General features: G+C 46.1%; 1 protein-coding gene across 2 annotated transcripts; it reads left to right on the top strand.

Moving 5' to 3' along the window:
- On the top strand, nucleotides 1–25,385 carry SERPINF1 (serpin family F member 1). 2 transcript variants are annotated; one of them, XM_027862508.1, is made up of 8 exons: nucleotides 1–106; nucleotides 9,679–9,764; nucleotides 11,650–11,851; nucleotides 13,439–13,594; nucleotides 14,697–14,900; nucleotides 20,299–20,441; nucleotides 22,683–22,893; nucleotides 25,011–25,385. In XM_027862508.1, exons 2-8 carry the CDS (start codon nucleotides 9,684–9,686, stop codon nucleotides 25,268–25,270), a joined length of 1,257 nt encoding a protein of 418 aa, XP_027718309.1. In that variant the 5' UTR covers nucleotides 1–106; nucleotides 9,679–9,683; the 3' UTR covers nucleotides 25,271–25,385. The 2 variants fall into 2 exon arrangements, with proteins under 2 accessions (XP_027718309.1, XP_027718308.1); XM_027862507.1 differs by having other exon boundaries at nucleotides 11,647–11,851.

The raw sequence follows: 25,385 nt of genomic DNA, 5'->3' as shown, positions 1-25,385 counted from the left end.
GGGGAAAAAAAAAAAAAGAAGGCTAATGTACTTTTTAGAACGAACCCCTCACTGTGTGAAGGCTTGGTCTGACCAAAGTTGAGAGCAAGTCCAGCAGGATTCCCAGGTAAGGGAGCTCCCACCCTGGCTAGGACAGAGCCAAGGACACCCTAGGCTCCAGGGCTGATGAGAGGAGCCTGCATAGGCTAGGCAGGGAGGGTGTTTGTATGATGGGGTTGGGGGGGGGTGCCTTTCCTAAGGCCTGCATGAAAGGCTTGGGGGGTAGGCTGGGGGAAGGGGACCCTCACGGAAGAGGGGAGCAGTGTCCAGGGCTTGGACATTTGCAAGAATTGAACGAATGCTTTCTGGCCATGGCGCTTAGGGGAGAGGGGCAGGAATGTGGGGCCAGAAGGAGAAGGCCTTGGGTTTTGAAGAATTTACACACCCAGATGTAAGAGAAGAATTGGGGTGCTTCCCAAGAGAATGGGAGACTCAGTGGGGCAAAGAGGTAGGTAGAAGCATGTGGGTATAAAGACGATGATGATGATGAGAGCTAATATCCACATCGAAAGGCTTTGCAGAGATTAGCTCATCTGGTCTTCGCACTCGGAACAAATCAAGGGCCTTTCCCATCTCCTTTAGGAGAAGATGGGCTGGGGAAGGGCTCCCACGTGGAGCAGCAGGAGAGAAAGCCCTTACTGGCACCCCCAGGGCCTCCCTCCCCCATCCAATGCTGATAATGTCCAGCTTCTCTTCTTCCTTTTCAAAATCAGCTGGTGCTGATTTCAAAGACAACTTCCCAGAACTCTGTGAGCAGCGTCCAGCTGAATTCTGCCTTGGAGGAATGGGTGGGGGAAGGTGCAGCTGGGGCTCGGCCCCTGGCCATCCTCAGTCTCCCTTTGCTGCTTCAGTGTACCAGCCAAACAATTTCCAGATGTGCTGGAGCACAATGTCCCAGCGGGGGCACCGGCTTCCTCCAAAGCGCTGTCTCTTGGCCAAGCCTGGGATGTCTGATGTGGGATCTGGTGAGCCAAGGGCCCAGAGACCGCCGCACCCCTTCTGTTCCCCAGGGGGAAGCCATAGTGAAGATTAGGTTCAGTGCCAAAGAAAATCTACTGGCTTCCCAGAAACCCCTCTGCCTGGCTCTCTCCCATACTGCTTAGCTCTCCAGCCAAGGACAGAAGGGAGGGTGGGTCCCTTGCCAAAAGTCATAGCTCCCTGGGGGCAGCATGGTGGGAGAGCAACTCCCCTGATATGAGAGTGTTTGGCCCCACCCACAGATCGAGCCTGGCCCCTTGGGGGAGAAGACAGAATCAGCCCTGGGGACCCACCCAGAGAGCAGGAGAGGCCCAGGCTACCTCTTTCCGACTTGGGCGTGGCTTGACCCATTCTGGTACCTTGAGCCTGAAGTGGAAGGAGACTTTGAGAGTGCTGGCCAGCTGCCTGGGTTCTCAAAGGTGTGAGGAATGAAGAACTTAATGTCTGGGTCAGAGCCGTAACTAGGGTGGGACAAATGGGGCTCTAACCTAGGGAACAGAGACTGAGAGGGGAGCTGACTGCTCTGGACTCATCAGTTTGAGCTTAGCAACTAATTAACAGTTTCTTTTGGACTAGACCTATAACTTCATTAGTATAGGGGTTGTTAATGAGGATTCCTCCCTCTACCAGTGTAGAGCTGTACCTTTTGTATACTATGTAGTTTTAGAGAGTTTCCTGGGACACGTGGCCAGCATGTATCAGAGGCAGAACCTGAACCCGGCCCTTCCTGCTTTCCAAGGCTGGCTTTCTATCCACTACCCACATTGCCTCTCTAATTAGAAATAAATAGTTAAAATGAGAAGCTATATGTAGTACAGAGAAAAGAGTCAGCTGACCTAGGTTCAAATTTTGCCTCAGACACTTATCACTTGTGTGACCTTAGGCTTCAGGACAGCTAGGTGGCAAAGAGGAGAGAGCTCAAAGCCTAGAGTCAGGAAGACTCATCCTCCTGAGTTCAAATCTGGTCTCAGACATTTATTAACTGTGTGACCCTGGGCAAGTCACTTAACCCTGTCTGCCTCAATTTCCTCACCTAAAATGAACTGGAGAAGGCCATGGCAAACCACTCCAGTATCTTTGCCAAGGAAACTCCAGCTGGGGTGGTGAAGAGTTGGACAGGACAGAACAACAACGACCTGGGGCTTCCCCTCTCTGAGAAGCATTTTCTTCCTTTGTAAAATAAGGAAGTTGGACTAGTTGACTTTGAAAGTCCTTCCATGTTTACCACCAGGGGCCTGTGATGAGACTAAGGTATATTTGCTCCTGTGGGTGGCAGCAGCTCAGGTTGGCCCCTCCCTCAGCCAACCCCACCCATGTTCTCCCACCGTGAGTCTGAGGTCTCCCATTCAAGCCCTGGCTTTCATCTTTGAAAAGTGGACCTGGAAGCCTCTTCTACACAGCTTGTCCCGGACACGTTTCCTGATGCTTGCCTGGGGTGCCGTAATTAATCTCTGACTCTGCTTTGGATGGGGTATGGTCCAGCAGGGGCTGACCTCTCCCAGGGCCCCTGCCGAGGGGAAGAATCGTTTCCTTGCATAGGCAGGGGGTCAGGCCTTTCCTCTGTTTCAGCCTCCATATGGTGCTCAGGGGTTTGTGGGTCTGGGAGGAGGAGGAGGAGAAGTGTTTTCTGTACAACAGCATTTAATTAGAAACACATGTGCCGGCTCCTACTCGTCTTTCCAGCTTGCCGGGAGGTTCCTTAAATACCAGCTGCCTCGTCTGGGTTTGGAGGATGTGGCTTCGGGGTGGGCCCCTGACCTTGGCTGGGCTAGGCCACTCCTGGTCTCACAAGTGAGTTGGAAAACACTGAGGCCATCTCCCCCCAACCCCATCCTCCCAGCGCTCCCAGATTGCCTGGGTGCCTGGCTCAGCCATTACCCTTTGGATGGGATGGTGCCATTTTTTCCCCACATGTGTGCAGAGGGAGATAACAACCTCTTGCTCTCGCCAAACTGGGTGACCTTTGTCTGACCGTGAGGAGATGTGTTCTGGTGAGGGCAAAGTTCTTGGTCTTAGAACAGCTCCCCCCCCCCCCCCCCCCACTGCCATGTACACACCAATACTTCTATTTCACAGTCCTTGGGGACAGGGGTTTGAATAGATCTCCTCTATACTTCTTCCCCGTCAGCCCTTCCAACATGGAGTGAGGGTTAGAATCAATCAACTAAATTACTTACGTAGGTTCATCTACTCTAGTTTTTCTCTCACTGCGTGGAAATGATCCTAGATTCTTGAGGTCTGGGCCAAACTTGCTAGTCCTCTAGTCCAACACCTTCATTTTACATATGAGGAAACTGAGGCCAAGAAAAGTGAAGTGACCTGCCCAAAGTCACATAGGTAGTTCTACTAGGTTGAAAAAATTTCAGAATGGTGGACGATGCATTTGTTGTCTGAAAACAAGCCTGGCTAAGTGCACAGAAGGCCATCATCCTGATGAATTTCTCAGCTTTGGGGCCCCTCAAAGACTGTCTATTCAGTCACAGGACCAAAGATGTCAGAGTTGGAAGGGTCCTCAGCAGGCAAGTAGTCTAGCCCTCACTTGAACAGGAATCTCTTCTACCATGTTAGCCTGACACGTGGCCCTCTAGGCTTTGCTCTGAGACCTCCAGCGATGGGATGTAATCAATGTGGGGATGAAGAGGGCCTGGGCCGTTGACATCAATAGGAAAACTGCTGGATGTGGAATCAAAGGTCATGGGTTTCAATCTTTTACCACCTATGTGACCTTAGGCATGACTATTCACTTTTCTGGGCCTCAGTTTCCTCATCTGTAAGAGGAGGCATTTGGACTAGGTGAAAACTTCAGTCCTTTCCAGTTCGAGCGTTAATCGACAGATGGATAAATGTTTTAAATGGGTCTAGCCAGGGACAGTACCGCCCTTGGATGCTTTGGGACTGTTTTTCAGCATGGGGGGAATGATTTAGTCCCTGAACTATTCAGCTTTCTTCCTGTCTCAGGCACCAAGCCTTGTTCCAGGGACAGAGCAGAAGGCCTTTTGCTCTCCTCTTGATGATGGGGCAGGCTTGAATCTCCTGAAGCTGCATTTCCCAATACTAAATTGTTCAGTTGGGCGCATCCCTGGACCACAGTCTCTGTCAGCATGTTGAGAACTGGTTAGGAGGTCCTGTCAGCCTCTGGGTGGGGTTCTCCCTTGGGTGGAGTGGGCAGCCTGCGGAATGTTAGGATTTTTTATCTTGCACAGTGAAAAGCTGCTGTTGAGAGACTAACTCTCACTAGGTCAGCCTCCTGCTTGTCTTCTTCTGGCCCCCTCTTAAAGACGGTAAGAGCCTGCACAGAAACCCAGAGCCCCAGTGCCCAGCATCTGGCAGAAAAGCAGTGGCCTCTTTGGAGGAATGACCCAATCTTAATGGAAAGAAATCTGGAAATCTCTCTCCTGAGTTCCAGTCCTGTGTTACCAAATGCCTGTTAGATGTCTCCATTGGGAGATGAAGTAGTGTGGTGTAATGGATAGAGTGCTGGATGTGGAGGAAAGAAACAAGGATTTATTAAGACCTACTATGTGCCAGGCACTGTGCTAAATGTTTTACAAATATTACCTCATTTGATTCTCACAACAACCCTGGGAGGTAGGTGCTATTGTGATCCTCATTTTATAGTTGAAGAAACTGAGGTAGCCAGAGATTAAGTGACTTGCCTGGGGTCTCAGAGCTAAGCCAGTAAGTATCTGAGGCCAGATTTGAACTGGAGTCTTGCAGACTCCAGGTCCAGCACTCTATCCACTATCACACCTAGGAGCACACTCTGCGTCAAGGAGCCATGGGTTTGAATCTCACTCCAAGCACTTACCATCTGTTCAACCCTGGGCAAGTAAGTCACTCATCCTCTCTGGAATTCAGTTTCCTCATCCACAAATGAAAGGGTTTGGACTTAAGATCAGGAATGTGATCCAACGATCTAAAATTCGGCATATCCAAAATAGAACATATCTTTCCCCCAAACTTTACCCCTCTTCCTAACTTTCTTATTTTTTTTTTTTAGAGGACACCATGATCCTTCCAGTCACCCAAGTTTACAACCTCACAGTCATTGCCCATTCTTTCCTCTCCATTCATTGCCCACAGCCCACAGTTGTCATGTCTTATCTATTCTACTTTTCACATCCATCCCCTTTTCTCCAGGCGTGAGACTGCCCTGACTTAGGCCTTCATCATCTCTGGCCTGGACTACTTCACTAATCTCTTAATTGGTTCTTTCCATCACCACTCTCCCTCCTTGGGTGGAGTGGGCAGCTGGAAGCCAAGGGAATCTATCTATCCTCCACATAGCTGCCAAAGTGATACACCTAGGCTCTAAATTATATGAATAATAAATTTCCTGAAGTAGTCACAGTATTTAAATTCACACTGCATATTTCCATTAGGCTGGAACCAATTACCATGTTTTAAACAGTTTTAACTTCAAATAGTGCAAATTTGAATACATGAGACCATTTCAGGGGATTAATTATCCACATTAATCAGATCTAAGCTATTTAAAAAAAAGTAATTATACTTTATTTTAACATTCATTTTAAAAAAAATTTTGAGTTCCCAATTCTCTCCTTCCCTCCAGCCCCTCCCCCACTCGTTGAGAAGTCAAGCAATATGATATCAATTATACATGTGAAGTCATGCAAAACATATTTCCATATTAGCATATTGCAAAAAAAGCAAGAAAAATAAAGTGAGTAAAAAAAAAGGTATGCTTTAATCTTCACTCAGAGTTCATCGCTTCTCTCTTTGGATGTAGATAGGCTTTTTCTTCATGAGTCCTCTGGAACTGTCTTGTATCATTGTATTGATTAGAGTAGCTAAGTCTTTCACTATTGATCATTGTTACAATGCTGCTATTACTGTATACAATGTTCTTCTGGTTCCGCTCACTTCACTTTGCATCGTTTCATGAAAGTCTTCCCAGGTTTTTCTGGAACCATTCCCTTTGTCATTTCTTACAGCACAATTGCAATCATATACTACAACTTGTTCAGCCATCCCCCAATTGATGGGCATCTCTTCACTTTCCAATTCTTCGTCACCACAAAAATAGCTGCTATAACTATTTTTGTATGTTTAGATACCCTTCCTTTTTTTAAAATCTCTTTGGGATACAGACAGGAACCTAGCCTTTTTTTTTAAAGGCACAGGCATGATTATGTCACTGCCCTTCTCAAGAAGCTTCAAGTGATTGAATTTGAGCATCTAGGGTTGGCATTCAAAGCCTTTCTCATTTTGGCTCCAACCTGCCTTTCTAGACTCGGTTCATGTTACTTACCTTCATATTCTCTCCATTCCAGCCAAGTGTACTCATTACCTGTATAGGGCAACATATTTCCCACCTCCAAGCATTTGCACAGGCTGTTCCCATGCTGAGAATACTTTCTGTCCTCACAATCTCCACTTGGAATACGAATATAAACTCCTTGTGGACTGGAAATGTTTTCATTTTGTCTTTTTGTCATTAGCATCAAGACATAGTGGATGGTCTCTGTGTCAAGGAGAAATGGGTTCAGGTCCTGCCTGTGACTTTGGGCCAATTACTTACCCTCACAGTGCCCCAGGCATCTCTCTAAGACTACAAGTGACCAAGTTGGTGTTCACCTGCATGGTTAAAGGGACCATCTTTACTGGGAATACCTTATAACAATGAAATCATACATCAAGTTCTCCCTCCCCTCCCAAAAAAATCCCTGGAACTTAATAAATGCTTATTAAATTGAAAAAGGCAATTAATTTTTTTTAAAATTTTGTTATTGGGTACTTAAGACATATGATCAAAGACAAGCATTTCCATATACATAGAACAGCAAAAGAAAATTACATGCAAAACCGTATATCAATTATATACATCTTACATTTGTAAAAGAACATAATAAATTCAAGTAGTAGGGTAGTATCAACACTTTTCTGCTTGTCTGTGTCTTCTGAATCTCCTTCTGTTCTTGTCTGTGAATTAAAAAAAAAAAATTCTATCAGTGTTAAAAACTGCTACCATGGGGGCAGCTAGGTGGCAAAGTGGATAGAGCACTGGCCCTGAGTTCAAACCCAGCCTCAGACCAAACACTTGACACTAGCTGTGTGACCCTGGGCAAGTCACTTAACCCCAAATGCCTTAAAAAAAATGCTACCATGACCCTGTTTTCTTTCTTTTCTCTCTTTCTTTTTTTGGTCTATCATTCTTTTTCTATCTGCATTCGCCCACCTCCAATTTTTTTAAATCTCTTGTAAAAAAATAAGCATAGTTCAGCAAATCAGACCTACACATTGGCCATTTCCCAAAATGTATGTGTATGTGAAATCGGGGACTCAAAGGGGTAAATTTATATATACATATATATATATAAAAAATAATGTATATGTATGTATATATAATAATGTATATGTATATGTAATAATGTATATATAAATTTACCCCCTTGAGTCCCTGATTTCACTGTCAAGGGGTTAGTATCGTGTTTTGTCATTGGTTCTCTGACATGTAGTAGCTGGTTATTGCGTTGGTCTAGAACTGGACAGGACCTAAGAGGCCCACCTAGTCCAACTTCCTCATTTTAATAGATAAAGACATTGAAGTCCAGTGAAGTTAAGAGACTTGCCTTTGACTTATATAATGTAATTATGTAATTTAAGAACTCATGTTCTTAAATCTTTCCAGATTTTTTTTTTAATGTTGTAGTTACTGTATACATTGTCCTTCTGGTTCTGCTCATTTCACTCTGAATCAGTTCATAGAAGTCTTCCTAGGTTTCTCTGAATCCATTCCTTTTGTTGTTTCTTATGGCACAATAGTATTTCATGACCTTCCTCTACCACAGTCAGTTGGGCCATTCCTCAGTTGAGGGGCATCCCACTTTATTCTTTCACTTCCAGTTCTTTGCAGCAACACTAAATGCTTTTATAAATAGTTTTGTATATGCGAATGGGTCCTTTCCTTCTTTCTTTGATCTCTTTGGGGACGTTTGAAACAGTCAATGTAACCCTTGTCACTAGCAATGCACATTGTTAAACCTTTATCTGGTATCTTTGGCTTTTTAGCTGAAACCACAAGGTCTAATCCAGGAATGGGGAACCTGTGGCTTGGAGGGCACATGTGGCCCTCTAGGTCCTCAAGTGCCCCATCCCTGTCTTTACTTGTTTGACCTGCATAGTGCTAAATAGCCTGGAGAAAGTGTGAAGGGGACAGCAGGACAGGAGAGGAGCCTTAATAAATCCTGGTAGCTAACATAGGTTTGGAATAGAAGGAATACGGTGGAAAGAACAATGACTTGGGGGGCAGAAGTTGTAGGTTCAAATCCTGCCTCTGACATTTACCAGCAGTGTGACCTTGGGGAAGTCTCTTAACTTCCCCAGGCCTCAGTTTCTTCATTTGTGAAATGTTGAATTTGATGGCCTGTGAGGTCCTTTCGAGTTCTAAATCTATGATCTCTGACTCATTTGTCTCTGCTGAGAAAAGAGACCAGGGTGTGGGAACTCAGGAATCCCTGCGTCCAGTCTCATGTTCTAACCAGTAGGTGACACTGAAGTGGTGTGGAGTCAGAGAACCTGGGTTTGAGTCTTTGTCCCACTATAGTAGCCTGTGTTACCTTGGGCAAGTCACTTAACTCTCTTTTCCTTATCTATAAAATGAAAGTGTTGTACTAGTTCAGTGGTTCTCAAATGTGGTCTGTGTACCCCCGGGGGTAGATGGGTGAAAGTGGGTCCCAGAGACCCTTTTTTTTGGGGGGGGTAGGTTTAAGACCTTTCAATTTCTAATATGGTAAATGTTGATAAAGATAACTCACATAAAGTTCATTGGGGGCCCTCAATAAAATTTAAGACTATAAAGGGGTCCATTTGAGAACTATTGGCCTAGACAATCTGTAAGCTTCCTGCTGGTTTCCACTCTATGATTCTCTGATCTGACTCTGCTACTTCTGATGTGTGTGACCTTAGGTAAATCACTGTCCATTTCCCTTAGGTGTAAAAAGAGGAGGGCTGTACTAGAATCTCAAAAGTCTCAGTTATAAATCCCATCTCAAAGCCAAGTCCTTGACAGGAAAACGATCTGCCGATTCCCTCAAGCTAGACTTTAGACAGCCTCAGAGATGATTGTGTCACGTCCCTGTGAACCTGCAGGAGCCAAACAGACAACGAAAGGAATAACAGAGTACTATGTGAGCCATCGTACTGGGGTGGTATACAGGAAGTGGCACGATACAATAATAATAATAATTTGTTGTTCAGTCATTTCTGACTCTTCATGACCCCATTTGGGATTTTTTTGGCAAAGATACTAGAGCAGTTTGTCATTGCCTTCTCCAGATCATTTTACAGATGAGGAAACTGAGGCAAACAGGGTTAAACGACTTGCCCAGGGTCACACAGCTAGTAAGTGTCTGAGGCTGAATTTGAACTCATGTCCTCCTGACTCCAGGGCCATCGTTCTATCCACTATGCTACCAAGTGGCCCCTGGTATGTAATAAGAATTTACATAATAAGAGTTTAATGAAGGCTTCTTGATTGACTAATTGATCCTGTCATTCCCAAGTTATAGTTGTTGCCTGGGGCTGAGACTGTGCCTTAGGCCTGAGTCCACACCACCCTCTGCGTAGGGGAGCCCAGGAGCCCTAGGGCTTTGAATTCCACTGAAGTTGGCACCTCTCCACTTTTCCTTTCCCCTCCAGGCTGCATGATGAAGATCCTGATTGCGTTTCTATGGGCTGTAGCCTTCGTGGGCTATAGTAGCTCCCAGAACACAGGAGGGGCTGAGGTGAGTGAAGAATGGGGGTATGTATGCATTCTGGGGTAGGGGCAGGTGAATGAACCTCAGACCTTGAGGAAAGTCCTGGGACATTGGGAGACCCCGAAAGGGTTTACATCTTGGCTCTTACTGGGTGATTGTGGGTAAATCATTCCACTTCTCCATCTGCAAAGTGAGGATAATGATACCTGTGCCACCACCCACCTCAGAGTATTTCAGAAATCCTAAAGCCCTATGTGAACGTCTCTTTCCTTTGCCTTCCTCCTCCTTTGTTTTTCTATGAAAGGATATTGGAAAGCAAAGCTACTGAGCCCACCAGGGCTGTCCTGCCCACAAAGTGACCTGAGCTAACCCCTGGCTACAGTGGAGTCGTCCCCGCAAAGAGTGCAGAAAACTTTTTTTTCTTTTAAAATGCTTTCTTTGTGCTCTTTTCTTTGCTTTTTTTGAACATCACTCTCACCTCCTGATGCTCCCCTCCCTTCCCAAAAGAATGCCCCTTGTAACAAATAAGTAGAACCAAATACATTGACCCATTAGCCACGTCTGAAAAACAGGTGCTTCACTCCATACCTAGAGTCCACCACATCTTTGCCAAGAGGCAAGAGAAACGTTTTGTCTCTGAGTCCTTCCTGAATGTTGTGGAGTGGAAGGAACACTGGCTTTGAAAGGGGCACCTGGGAGTAAATTCTGACTCTCTCCTAGTATCTCTATGACCCTGGGCCAGGCTCCTCCCCATCCTGGCCTCAGTTTTTCCCTTTGAAAAACTGGGGAAGGGGCAGCTAGGTGGCATAGTGGATAGAGCACCGGCCTTGGAATCAAGAGGACCTGAGTTCAAATCTGGTCTCAGACACTTGATGCTTACTAGCTGTGTGACCCTGGGCAAGTCACTTAACCCTGATTGCCTCATCAAAAAGCAAAACAAAACAAAACAAACACAAAAACAACAACTGGAGATTTAGATTAAATAGTTTCTAGAGTCCCTAGCTCCTTGAGGTCAGGAACTTTCTCATTGTTGTATTTGAATTCTAAGCACCTGCCACAGGGGTTGGCTCCTAGTAATCATTCAAACAACTTTTCTTCTCTCTCTCTCTCTCTCTCTCTCTCTTTCTCTCATACTTTTTTTCTCTCTCTTCTCCCTCCCCCCCTCCCCCCTCCCTCTTTTTGTCTGTCTCTTTCCCCCTTCTTTCTCTCATCCCTTTTCCCCTTTTCCTCTCTCTTCCCTTTGCTTCCTTCTTTCCCTCCCATTTGTATACAGGATGCTACTCTCCATCCCCAAAAGTGGATACTTTGTGCATCTCCCTGTCACACACCAATCTCAGGTTGGCTTCTCTGCAAACGCTATCTTACTCCCCCAACTGCTGCACTCTGCCTCCCTAACTACTTTGTAGCTAATTACCTGGTATTTATTTTGTATTCATTCTGTATGCTACTTGTATCTGTGTAGACACCTCAGTCCCTCCTCCGAGACAGTTGGCACTCAGGGCCTTATCTGACCAACCTCTAGTTTAATGTTCACCGGGCTGATTATTTAATAAGTAGGTTCCTCAAAGGGTAGGTTCAGTTTCATTTCCTCAGGGCCTAGCACAGTGCTAGGCATATAGTTGGCACTTAATAAATTCTGGTTGATTGACTAATTGCTAATAAGCCTGCTTTTGGGTGGCCTCTCCCCATCCATGAGCTAGTGGATACTTGAGGAATTTTTTTTTAACATTAGGCTAGGTTAACCGTAATTAAAAAGTTAAATCCTCCAAACAACAGAAACGGACCACCCTACTAGAGTTTCTTTGTCCAACTAGCTTCCCCAAAACAAGGAGAAATGGTTCGTGGATTGACCGAGCTCAGGGATATCTGTCCCCTTCATTTAATTCTGTAGCTCTTGTGCTTTTCCTAGGAGACTCTGCCAGGGCCTGATGCCACTGGGGCCACGGTGGTAGAGGAGGAAGACCCCTTCTTCAAAGTCCCCGTGAATAAGTTGGCAGCGTCTGTCTCTAACTTCGGCTATGACCTTTACCGCCAGAAGTCCAGCGAGAGCCCCACGGCCAACGTGCTTCTGTCTCCGCTGAGTGTAGCCACGGCTCTGTCTGCTCTCTCCGTGGGTGAGTTCTCCGAGAATCCGTCTAGGCCAAGGGGTTCTTAACCTGGGTTTCATGAACTTGTTTTATCAATATTTGGAGAACTATTTTCAATATGATCAGTTTCCTTTTATTTTGGGCATTTATGGAACAGAGGCCACAGGCTGCACCAGACTGATAAAGGGGTCCGGGAAAAAAAAATTAAAAAATAAAATAAAAAGGGGCAGTTAGGTGGCGCAGTGCATAGAGCACCAGCCCTGGATTCAGGAGGACCTGAGTTCAAATCCGGCCTCAGACACTTGACACTAACTAGCTGTGTGACCCTGGGAAAGTCACTTAACCCCATTGCCTAGCCAAAAATAAAAAATAAAAATAAAAATAAATAAAATAAAAAGGGGCCTGGGACACAAAAACAGTGAAGAAATGTTGGTCTAGGACTTGTTCCCTGAGTCTAAGAGCAGAGAGGAGTGGAGAGAGCATGAGATTTGGAGTCAGAGGACCTGAGTTCAAATTCTCCCTCTAACACTTACTGTCTGTGTGACCACAGGCAGTCACTTAGTCTCTCTGAATCTCAGTTTCCTCGTGTGTAAAATTAGAGCTGGGAATAGACAGCCTCTGAGGTCCGCTTCATTTGTGACCTAGCCCTCAGTTCACATACAGGTGAATCTTCGAGTTAAAATTTGGTCAGACAACACGTGGAGCGCCACTGTCTGGGGGAGGGAGGTACTCGCCCAAGAATTGGGTTGTAGATGTGTATGTATAGGAGGAGCGCTGTGCTGACATAATCCTCTCACTAGGTAGAGGCTGTGATCAGCCACTACCTGCTGACTGAGGGATATCTTGGGAAACTTCTCTTTGTTCCCTTTGCTTGTGTCCTTACGTGTAGGGCCAATGGCTATTCGTTTTCTTATTGAAAGTCTCTAGGGACATATACCCCATACCTTTCCTTAGTTCCCTGTGCTTCATTTTGCTGAAATTTTTTACAAAGTCTTCCTTATGTCCAACTAGAATCTTTCCTAGTGTAATATATATCCATTTTGATCCTTTAGACATGGGGAATAACTGCTTAGTATCCCAGCTAGGTGGCACAGATAGAGTGTGTAGGCCTGGGGTCAGGAAGACTCATCTTCTTGAGTTCAAATTTGACTTCAGACACTTACTAGCTGTGTGACCCTGGACAAGTCACTTAACCCTCTTTACCTCAGTTTCCCCATTTTGTAAAATGAGCTGAAGAAGGAAATGACAAATCACTCCAGTATCTTTGCCAAGAAAACCCCAAAATGGGGTCATGGAGATTTGGACACAATTGAAAAACAAATGAACAACAAAACCCCCGTCTTGCAACCAAGATCCTTCTCTTCCTCTCAGTTCACTGATTGAACTCCACATCCTTCAGCAAAGTGAAAAGAATGGATTTGGAGTCAGAAGTCCTGGGTTCAAATCTTAGCTAGGTTGCTTACAAGCCATGTTATCTTGGGCAAGTCACTTAACTTCCCTGGACCTGGGGTTTCTCCTGTGTCCAATGAGGGGATTGTACGTGAAGATCTGCCCATAAAGGTCCCTTCCAAATCCAAGTTTCTGATTCCATGATCTGTAATCACCACATGGCAGGTGCTGAGCAGAGGACAGAGTCCACCATTCACCGTGCCCTCTACTATGACCTGATTACTAACCCAGACATTCACAGCACTTACAAGGAACTCCTGGCCTCTGTTACCGCTTCTCAGAAGAATCTAAAAAGTGCCTCCCGGATTGTCTTAGAAAAAAGTAAGTCTTCATTCTCAGAGGCAGAAAGAGAATGTTCATTGGTTCCCGGGTCCTGTGTGTGTCCTCCAGGACTGGACCTGGCATTCTGGTCTTGCTGGGCATTAAGGAGGGGATGGTGAGCATGGTTTCTGCGATGGGGGCAGGGGAGGGAGGCCTGCGCAGCTCAGAGCACCAGCCGTGGTGGGCTCAGCATGGTGGGCTGAGGAGGGTGTTAGATGAAGCTGAGCATTGATAGGTGGATGCCATAGGAAGAAGTGAGAAGGGTCTGTCGCAGGAAAGTCCCCTCCACAAACTCTTTTAGAAATCAATTGATCGACAGGCATTTGTTTGCTTTAATACATTTTTATTGTTGCCTTTTGATTTTTTTCCCCCATCATTATAGCTTTCCCCTTTGCCCCTCCCTTTCCTCCTCCTAGAGAGTCACATCCCATATAATGAATAGTATTCTTTCAAGAGAAAAAAGTGTTTTTAATTGTAGCCTTCTCTAGGGCAAGATGGGGAGGGAGGGAGAAAAAAAAGTGCGTAGCAGAGAACAAAAGAAAACTTAGAAGGAAACACGGAAAAGCAGGGTAGCTTTGAAAATAATGTGTAGTATTTATTACATAGTTTTTCCAAAAAAGTAAACAGTCTGAACTAGAATTTTACGGTTTTATCCGGAATCTTTATGTTGTGTTGTATACATAGAAATGTTCTCTTTTTTGTCTTTTTAGATTTAAGTTCAAAATGAATAAAAAAATTAAAAAAAAGAAATAAAAAGACAAAAGAGAAGAGGAAAAAAATCAACGTAACTGGTTTATACTTCAAAAAGTCTGAAATTATGTGCGATGTAGATTTCCCAGCTCTGCCAAGGGGTGGGCTGGAGGTATCTTCTCATTCCTCTTCTTTCAAGCCGTGCTTGGCCTTTATAATTTTTGATAAATATTTATTAAGTGCCTACCGTGTGCCAGGCACCATACAGGGTGCTGAGGATAGAAAGTCAGAGCTGTGCATGCTATAAGAACAGGCCGAGGAAGTGCCCTGGGTAGTCAGGCCAAGCCTGTGGCATGCCTGGTCAAAGAGCTAGACCTTATTCTCCCACACTAACCATGTCGCTGCTCCCCAGAGCTGCGGATAAAATCTGGGTTTGTCACGCTCCTGGAAAAGTCTTACGGGACAAGGCCCCGAATTCTGACAGGCAACAGCCGGATTGATCTCCAGGAGATGAACAACTGGGTTCAGGTCCAGACGAAAGGGAAGATCTCCAGGTCTTCGAGGGATCTGCCCAGCCACGTTAGCATCCTCCTCCTTTCCGTGGCTCACTTCAAAGGTGAGAACCCAGTGATGCTTGCTGTCAGCCAAGGGGCAGACCTAGGGCTTAGGGGACCCCATCGGCTGCCTCTGTTTTACGTACAGTTGAGGAAACCGAGTGCAGAGAAGCCAAGGGGCCTGCCCAGTGTTGAAGAATGACCCTGGAGCAGGCCATTCCCAGCTTAATCAAGGGGAAGTTTTATCACATAAGGTTGAAAGGGAGAGCGTCCAGCATGCAGACAAGGGTTAAGGAGATGCTTCTCCCCAAGTTGGGCAAGGGTTAATAGTCTGGTATTCTTTGAAGATTAAAAAACAAAATGGAGGTCTTAACACAAGATAATAAAGTCATAAAAATTTAGGGAATTAATGGGAATATTCAGTAAATAGAGCACCAGGCCTAAAGACCGAGCCTCAGACGCTTACTAGTTGTGTGACCCTGGGCAAGTCACTTAACCTTGTTTGCCTCAGTTTCCTCATTTGTAAAAGGAGCTGAAGGAGAAAATGGCAAACCACTCTAGTATCTTTGCCAAGAAAGCTCCAAAATGGGGTCATACAGAGACAGACATGACTGAACATACATGACAGAAATGACTGAACAACAACAAAAAAATTCAAAATGGAGTCTCCGGGGCACAGTATCTATTGGAAAGTTTCTGAAGTTTTAAAGAAAAAAGGAGAAATATGAATGACTGTTTGGTAAGTTCCATAAGCAAAGTAAACATTTCTATTTGTTCTCGCTAGAGACAGCAAGTTTTCCTATGGTCCTTCAAGAAAGTAATTATCTATTTTACCCATAACCCTTTGCAGGAAATCCAAGCTTCCAGGAGCACAACAGCAAAAGAACAGGCTTAGAATCAGGGGTGTGCTGAAGCCAGGTCAAAGAGGCCCAAGAGCTGATTGTTAAATGTTCAGTATGGTCACTTACACCTCAGAAATCGGCAAACACTACAAATCAAGGCTTGGTTCATTGTTTTGCTAATGGTCTAGACTTAAGAAAGTGATAGAGAAAATGCAAATTATGCAGATTAAAATGAAAAGTGTGTTGTGAGTCCCCTAAAAAGCCGGTTATTAAACATTTACCAGCATACTGCTGCCTAGATTCCTGATTCCACATCAGAGCTGAGGAGTAGCAAAATTAGGATTCAAACCCAGGCCCTCTGACTCTAAGTCTAACACTCTTTTCATCACATTATATGCTGCCTCTCCTTGGTACATGTCCTAGTAGCTGTGGGACCCTGGGCAAAGCACCTCAGTTTCCTCATCTACAAAATGGGAATAATAATACCTGCATGACTTATCCCACTGGACACGGAGCTGAGCCAAGTCCAAGAAACTCAAATTATTGGAGAAATAGAACTTCCCCGTGTGAACAAGAGAGAAACTCTTCATTTACTCCAAAAGTATTTCTCAAGTGCCTACTATGTGTCAGGCACTGTACTAGGTGCTGAAGTATCAGGATCAAGAAGAACCAAAAAAAAAAAAAATGAAATAGTTCCTGCCCTCAAGGAGCTTACAGTCTATTGGGAGACACATACACTTCTAAGTATGTCAAATATATCCAAAACAGAGTGATTTGGTAGGAGGCAAAGGCAACTGGAGGAATTAGGAAAGATCTCTTAGAGGAGGTGACACGGCCAGAAATTTGAAGGAATTTGAGGATTTTGAGAGATGGAAGTGAGCTGAGTCAGGCATGGAGAATACAAAGGCATGGAGGGTGGAGATAGAAAGTTGTGTGTAGGGAAATAGCAAAGAGGCCAGATTGACTGGACTGGAATTTGTGAAGGGGAACTCAGAAAGGGGAAATGGATGAATAAAAAAGCAAGAAGTGCCTACTACGAAAAAGTGGCAAGCCCACTGGGGATAGGAAGAGGAAAACAGAACAGCCCCTGCTTTAGAGAACTCACTATTAGACTGTGAGCTCCTTGAGAGAAGGGACTTCTCTCTGCTGGTACCAGGAGGGTTTCATTTTTAACTGGCCTGTGATTTCAGGTCCTGTTTAAGGACTCCCCACTACCAACACAATTCTTTGCAATTTACAGTATTTTTTTTTTTTTAAGACAGACTTAAGTGACTTGCCCAGGGTCACACAGCTATTAAGTATCTGAGGTCACATTTAAACTCAGTCTCCTCCCCCCCCCATTCCAGGGCTGGTGCTCTACCCTGGTGCACCACCTAGCTGCCCCTATGTAACTTACAGTCTTACAGAATTGCCTGGAGCACTGAGTGGTTAGGTGACTTGCCCAGCATTGTCCAGCCAGGATGTGTCAGAGAGGATTTGAACTCAGGTCTCCCTAACTCCTCCACAGGCACTCCTTCACACTGTGTGTGGTCCTTCCCCCACTGATGGTTCAGCTCTTTATCCACTATGCTAAGTCTTTGGGACTGCCCTGGGAACAAACAGCCTCCCACTCACTTATATATATTTCAGGGAGCCAACCAGTGGTAGTGGGCACAGGGAACCCCTTCAGGCATGTCCCCCCAGCCTTGGGCAGAAGATGCCCTACATGAGCTAAAGACTCGGGGTGAGGCTTTTTTTTTTTTGCAGGTGAGGGTGAGGGTGAGGGTGAGGGGTGAGGAAGCCAGGGCTAGCCCATGAAGTGAGACAGGATGCCATGTGGCTAGCTACGATGGGCATTCCGGAACGATTTCCTTCTGCCAGTGAGGAGGAGTGCTTGTTCCAGGAGCCTCTGAAAGCAGCTGGATGGCGCCCTTGCGTCAAGCACTGACTTCCAGGAACGCATATTAGTTCCAGATTCTACAGCAGGGGAGCTATGAGTGGGAGAAGCAGTCGGGAGATTAGCATTTCAAAGCAGCGTGAAATTGGTCCTTAAGGTTCTCGCCCTGGCATTGGTATGGACTGGTTATTTGGCTGAGGGCAAGACACTTCCCTCAGCTTCTACCAGAATCTCAATCTCTTCATTCTAACGCCTTCCCTTCATTCATTATTTCCTATTTATTCTGTATGCGGCACGTTGGTCCATAGCTATTTGCACGTTGTCTCCCCCATTCGACCTGGGCTCCTCCAGGGGAGGGACTGTCTTTTGCCTTTCTTTGTATCCCCAGCATTTAATATACTACCTGGCACACAGTAGGTGCTTAATAAATACCTATTGACTTGACCGACTCCCCCTCTCTGGGCTTCACTTCCCTCCTCTGTAATATCAATAACAACAACAGTCAATGTAAGCCAACAAGCATTTATTAAGCACCTACTGTGTTCCATGGCAACTAGGTGGCACAGTGGATAGAGTGCAGATACTGGAGTCAGAAAGTTCAACTCCAACCTCAGACACTTACTAGTTGTGTGACCCTGGGCAGGTCATATAACCTTGTTTGCCTCAGTTTCCTCATCTGTCAGATGAGCTGGAGAAGGAAATGGCGAACCACTCCTGGATCTCTGCCAAGAAAACCTCAAATGGAGACACGAAGAGCTGGACAGGACTGAAAATGATTCAGCGACAACTATGATGTTCCAGGCAGTATGCTAAGTAGTGGAGTCTCAAAGAGAGGCAAAAAACAGTCCCTGCCCTCAAACAAAAAGACACAGGGCAAACAACTCTGGACAAATAAGATACACCCAGGATAAATTCGGGATAGTCTGAGAGGGAAGGCATTAAGAGGAAGGAGGCCTGAGAAGGGTTTCTTCCAGGAGCTGGGATTTTAGCTTCTATTTGAAGGTAGAGACTGGATCTGTGATTTTATTCATATAGACAGCTGGTGGTGCAGTGGATAGAACTCTGGACCTGGGGATAAAAAGACCTGGGTTCAAATCTGGCTTCAGACACTAGCTGGGTGACCCCAGGCAAGTCATTTAATTTCTTCTAGTCTCAGTTTCCTCTTTTTTTTTTTGGCAATCGGGGTTAAGTGACTTGCCAAAGGTCACACAGCTAGTAAGTGTAGTCTCAGTTTCCTCATCTGTAAATTGGGGATAATAATAGCACACCTCTCATTGTGAAGATAACATATGTAAAGAGCTATATTATTAGCTAGCATAAGGAACTCTTAGGTGAGGAATATCCCTCTTACCAATGCAGGTTGGCAGCTTCTCTGCGATTTCTAGTCTTGGAGAGCAGCCTGCAGCACTGAGAGGTTAAATAACGTGCCCAGCATCACACAGTCAGATATATCAGGGGCATATGATCTCCAATCTCTTCTAGCTCTCAAATTCTGTTATATTAAGTGGTAGTGTCTTTACACTAATTTGATAAAAGAGGTCTTGCCCTGACCCCACCTCCCTGTTTGCCTTCCTCCCTTTTATTATTATAATAACCCCTTCTGGTGGCCTTCTCTTTGCTTTCCAGCCTCTGACTTCTCCTGGCTGTGTGGCCCTGGGCAGGTCACTTAAGTTCTAGGGGGTCCAGGCAAACATCTAAGACCCTACACTGCAAAGCAGGTGCTAGTCCACAGTGGCTGGAAAACTTCTCCAAGACCTCTCCAGTGCAATGAAATCACTGGTCCAGTTTTAAAAACAAATGAAAACGGAAAGAAGTTCATGCTTCCATATGACTGCCAGGTTTACACTTGATCCCCACCCTGTGGGGGAGGGGCTGTTATCACACCCCTAAACTGAAGCTGAGAGGGTGACTTGTCCAGTGAGCATCTCGGGCCCACGTCCTTCATCCTTCTGGTCCAGGGGTCCATCCACTACCTACTACGGGTATTAGGAGGGTCTCAAAGGCCCCTTCTAGGTCTAAAACATCGTTATTTGAAAAGATTGTGTCTGTAGGCTAGTTTTATGAAAGAGTTCTGTGCCCTTCCCCACCCTAAAAAAAAAAGAGAAAACAAAGTCTTTCCTACTAGTCTCCCCTCCTCCCAGACTGCTACAAAAATGCGTTACTTTAGAGGAAGGTAGTGTGGTACAGTGGGAGAGCCTCGGTCTTGGCGGTCGGTCGGGGGGCCCTGGGATCACATCCTGTTTCTGATACTTCCTACTTGGCTGACTAGGGGCAAATTGCGTAATCTTTTCTGCCGTGACTGCCTCATCTCGAAAATGAAGGGACTGAGTTGGGTGATCTCTCCAGACCGGCCCCTATCTATATAAAAATATCAAATTAGCTTCTTTCTTTCTAATGCAACTTAAAAAAAAAAAGTGTTTCTAATGTCTTGTACACTCTAGATGTATCTAGAATTGTGGTTACCATCCTATGCTCATTCTCAGAGATTTTCTTTAACCTGGATAATTTCCAACCACCTAGTTTTCTTTCTTTCTTTCTTTCTTTTTTGGTAAGGCAATTGGGGTTAAGTGACTTGTCCAGAGTCACGCAGCTAGTGAGTGTTACGTGTCTGAGGCCGGATTTGAACTCAGCACCTAGTTTTCTTCAGGCCTACTATGAACCTATTGTTTCATTTCATTTGACGTTCCTGGTCCCTGCTGTTCTCATTCTGCTGAAAGACCACTGTCTGATGTCTCCTTCCAGGGCAGTGGGTGACAAAGTTTGACTCCAGAAAGACTTCACTTCAGGATTTCCACTTGGATGAAGACAGGACCATCAGGGTCCCCATGATGTCAGACCCCAAGGCCACCCTTCGCTACGGCTTGGACTCTGACCTCAACTGCAAGGTCTGGATGGCAGTGGGGTTGGGTCGGGGAGGGCAAAGTGACGTAGGGAGCAAGTGGTTTGGATGGTTCTCTGACTCCAAATCCAGTGTGCTGTTATCCCCATTTTACAGATGACACGAATGAGATTCAGAGAGTGGAAGAGACCATCTCATAATCCCACCTGAAATGCTGGAGTTCTTCCACCACAGATTCAGTGCTGGAAGCATTTATTAAGCACCTACTATATGCCTGGCACAGTGTTAAGCCCTTGAGGATCAAAGAAAGGCAGAGGACCTCACAGTGGTGAAGACAATATGCAAACACCTATGTACAAACAAAGCATAGACGAGATGAGTTGGAGATGATGGAGGGAAGACGTTAGTGTTACTGGGAGAGACAGAGAGTTGAGGGGCTAGAGAGGGGGAAGGGAAGGTACCATCATTCCCGCTCATCATGATCAGCCAACACAGATAAAAGGATGGAGCCAAATGGACCAGAGGGGCCTTCCTCTTTTCCCCCCAACCAGAAACACCCTCAGCTCCCAAGGAGAAAGAAATGGGAGGAAGGGAGAGGTCAAGAGAAGGGACACAGGCTAGCCCCATGTCTTGGAGAGGGATCTCAGAGGATGTTCCATCTGGTTTGACTCCCCTCCTTATCCAGAGAAGCTAGGCAACGTGCCCAAAGCTTCTCGGATTGGCCCCGAGCTCTCTGCTTTCCATTCCAGTTTTTTTTCCCATGACAGCACACTGCCTTCTGTCCCTTATGGCAGCTCACTAATACTGTCCTTCCTAGATATCAGAAAAGCAGCCTTTGGTAAATCAATTATCCCCAACTCCAATTCAGTGAAATCTAAATGAGTGACATTTTATGGTGTGTTCCTTGTGTATGTGTTGGAGATACCTGCCATGTGCAGGTGTCATTCCTTGTTAGTCTCTTCTTTACCTAGGGACCCAGGTCTAGGATTGCTCTGCTGTTTTCCCAAAGTACTTAGCAGAGTGCCCTACTCTGTTTTCAAGTAAGTCAACATGCATTTATTAAATGCCAACTATATGCTGGGCACCAAGTTAGGTTCTGGGGATACAAGACAGTGCTTGCCCTTAAGGAGATTACTTTCTAACTGGGGAAGGCAATGTATACAAGAAAAAAAAAGTTAATACAAGAGATAGATAAAAGTAAACTCAATTCTAGACTGTGGGGAAACAGTACAGGCCTTTTGTAGGAGTTGAGACTTGAACTAATCCTTTAGCAGTCCAGGGAAGGAGGAGAGAATGCCAAGCTGGGGGGACAGCCTGGGCAAAAGTATAGGGAGGGGTGGGAGACAGAAGGGAACAGATGCGGGGCAGCGAGCAGAACAGTTGAACTGAATGATGGGTGAGCACCCTGGAAAGACTGGCCACACCAGGTTGGGAAGGGCTTTAAATGCTAAACAGGAGAGTTGGCATTTGACCCTAGAGCCTGGTTGGCCTTGGGGGGAAAGGAGAGACTCAGAATCCAATTTCAGTTCCACCTCCCCCTTGTTGTCTTAGCTGAGAATTCCTTTCAAGTACCCTTGGTTTCAGGCTGTGGTAAGAAAGCAGCTGAATATTTCATTTCCTGTTCCCCCACTGAAAAACAAGAGGTTTGTTTGTGGCAGCAGCAGCAGGTGAAAGTGGTTACCAGGAGCCCATGAGGAAGGACTCATAGGCTCTTGGCTGGAGAGTAGATTTCAGAGCTAGAAGGGACCTCCGATGTTATGGAGTCCTACCTCCTCATCTGACAGAGAGGTAGAAGCCAAGGCCCAGAAAGGATGAGTTATTTGCCTAAGGTCTCACAGCAGCAGAACTGGGATTCAAACCTAGGTCCTCTGACTCTCCCTCCAGGATCAGTCCCTCTGTTGATCGCCTCCAATTTCTCCTGTCTATATCATGTTTGCACATGGTTGCTTGCATGTTATCTTTCCCATTAGATTGGGAGCTCCTTGAGGGCAGCACCAGTCTTTTGTCTTTCTTGGTATCCCCAGCACTTACCACATTGCCTGGTCTGTAGTAGGTGATTAATAAATATTGATTGACTGTATCATGCTCTCTCCCATGGAGAACTTGGGATAATCGTCCTATTAGGAGTGGTGGTGAGGCTGGTGAGGAAGGGACGAGTCCCCCTCATAAGCTCTACCAGAAGATATGGTGGCTGTGTGTGTGTGGGAGTATGTACGTGTGCTCACACCTATGTGCACAGGACTCCCAGCCCTGTTAACCTTGGAATGCTTCCTTTCTGCCTTTTCAGATAGCCCAGTTGCCCTTGAGCGGGAGTATGACGATAATTTTCTTCCTGCCCGTGACAGTGACCCAGAACTTGACCCTGATTGAGGAGAGTCTCACCTCCGAGTTTGTCCATGATATCGACAGGGAGCTAAAGACCATCCAGGCCGTGCTGACTGTGCCCAAGATCAAGCTGACCCATGATGGCGAAATCACTGAAACTGTGAAACAGCTGAGTAAGTGGGCGAGCAGTTGACCCTGCCTCAGGTGACATGAGCAACAGGGCATAGCATAGATTTTAGAGGTGAAGGGACCTTAGATGCCATTTGGTTCAACTCTTGCATTTGACAAAGGAGGAAACTGAGGCCCCCACAGGTTAGGTGACTTGCCCAGGATCGCACAAGGTAGTAAAGGACAGAGACGGATTTGAACCCGTTTCCTCTACAGTGAGCAGGGCACTTTGGCTAAAATGTAGAATGTATATATGGAAGCATTACCTTCCTACCTACCTACCTATCTATCGATCTGTCTGTCTGTCTGTATATATGTACACGTGTATGAGAGTATATTACATATCTACACCTACATATACATGTGTATGTATATGCATGTATATATACACATACACATGTGTATATATATGTGTATATACCCATGTATATCCGGAGCCCCATTGTAAAAGGATTCAGATGCCAAGCAAGGGAGTCTGTATTTGATGGTACAGGCATGAGGGAACTGCTGAACATTCCAGGATGCCTTTGGTTTTACAAAGCCCTTCTCTCACTCCAGTCCTAGGAGGCAGGGAATAAATAATGACTGACATTTGAATAGTGGGTATTTTTTAATTTTGCAAAGAGCTTTAACATGCATTATCTCATTTGAGACCTCAAAACAACTTAGAGAGGGAGGTAGTGGAAGCCTTATCATACTCATTTTGCAGAGAAGGAAAGCGAGGCCCAGTGAAGGGGCATAAATATATATTATCCCCATTGGACACACATGGAAAATGAGACTTCAGGGAGGTCTAGTGGCTTGCCCCGGATTGCCCAGCTAGTATCCCAGCTGAGACTTCTACCCCAGGCTTGGGTTCCCAAGTTCAGTGTTTTTTCCACATCATGCAGAGGGAGCTGATCATTAGCAATGTGGGATGGAGATGGTTCCCCAATCTGAGCAGCTGAGGAGACGTTTGAGGCTGGAGTCCTCACCAACCGGTCTCCTCAAGTCCTGGATGACCTGGGCGCTACAGGTTGGCAGGAAGGGCAAGGCCCCACGCTGCCTGTACAGGTGGACCTCTTCAGCTCAGCTCACGCACCTCTCTCCCCATCGCCATTTCGTGAAGACGCCCCTGTGGCTCCACTGACACAGGCCCACCCTCGTTCAAGCCCTCATCACTTCTCCCCTGAACTGTGGCAATGGCTTCCTTGATGGTGTCCCCACCTCCAGTCTACACACACACACAATGTATCTCCAGTACCTGACACAATTCTTAGAACGTAATCAAAACTAAACAAAGCCCAGCTGACCGTCAGGAGCTGAACCTGCTTGTCCTCTTTAGAAAGTAGAAAGTGGAGTCAGAGGACCTGTTTTTTTTTTTTTCTTTTCTTCCTTCCCCCCTCTTTTCTTTCTTTCCTCTGCTTTTTAAGTCACTAAACCTCTCTGAGCCTCAGTGTCCTCACCTGCAAGGGCGGGGGGTAACAACGGCACCTGCCTCCTGGGGTTGTTGCCAAGTACCAATGAAATAAGGCCTATGACACATTTTGCCAACCATGAAGTACTTGATAAATGGCCATGATTACGGTTGTATTCGTAGTAGTTTCATGTGATTTGGGCCACATTTGGCCCTCTCTGGGCCTGTTTCCTGATCTATAAAATGAAAGACTTAGACTAGGGGACTTCTCAGGTGCCTTCCTGCTCTAAATCTCTGAGCTTCTAATTTCTGAGGACCCTCGTGGGGGCCCTAGATTCAGTCTGGTGCAATGAAAAGGATCCAGATTTGGAGTCCGAGGATCTGGGTTCAAATCCTGGTTCGGAACTTGGGACCCAGCTTTATGGTTGGAAGGGACCTTTGAGGTCATCTAGCATATCTCCTCATTTTACAAATGAGAAACTGAGGCCTGGAGGGGCCGACTGGCTGTGCAGGTTTTAGGAGGCAGAGGCAGAGGCAGGTCACTACCAGTCCGGGATTGGCCACACTGGATGACACTCCCTCTTGCTGTCCACGTGACCGTAAGCAAGCCCCTTAACTTTTCTCGGCCGCAGTTTTCTGTAAAAGGAGCAGGACTGGGGAGGATCCCTTCCAGCCCTAGGCCAAAGCCTTCGCTGGAGTTCTCATGGCAATCTCTCCTCCCTTCAGAGCTGCAGTCTTTGTTTGACGCCCCGGATTTCAGCAAGATCACAGGCAAACCTCTCAAGCTCACTCAGGTGGAACACAGGGCGGCCTTTGAATGGAACGAGGACGGGGCAGGAACGCCGCCCAGCCCCAGCCTCCAACCGGCTCGCCTCACCTTCTCTCTGGACTACCACCTAAACAAGCCTTTCATCTTTGTTCTCCGGGACACGGACACTGGGGCCCTTCTCTTCATCGGCAAAGTCTTGGACCCCAGGGGCCCCTGAGTGGCCCAGGGCAGAGGATAACCCAGGCCGACTGGTGCATGTGCTGTCCGTGGGCTGACGCGTGACTTTCCCACACGTGCTGTGCAATAAAGATGGTCACGTGAGCCTCTGAAAA

The sequence above is a fragment of the Vombatus ursinus genome, unplaced genomic scaffold (genome assembly GCF_900497805.2).
Source record: "Vombatus ursinus unplaced genomic scaffold, bare-nosed wombat genome assembly UNPS02014768.1, whole genome shotgun sequence".
Classification (NCBI taxonomy): Eukaryota; Metazoa; Chordata; class Mammalia; order Diprotodontia; family Vombatidae; genus Vombatus; species Vombatus ursinus.
The sequence above is the reverse complement of the archived record's forward strand: the minus strand, read 5'-3'. Positions and strand labels throughout refer to the sequence as shown.

Coding starts and splice junctions, on each gene's coding strand:
- SERPINF1 (XM_027862507.1), top strand. CDS start 9,684: ATGATGAAGATCCTGATTGCGTTTCTATGGGCTGTAGCCTTCGTGGGC. Junction 9,765..11,646: donor AGAACACAGGAGGGGCTGAG/GTGAGTGAAGAA, acceptor TGCTTTTCCTAG/GAGACTCTGCCAGGGCCTGA. Junction 11,852..13,438: donor TCTGTCTGCTCTCTCCGTGG/GTGAGTTCTCCG, acceptor ACCACATGGCAG/GTGCTGAGCAGAGGACAGAG.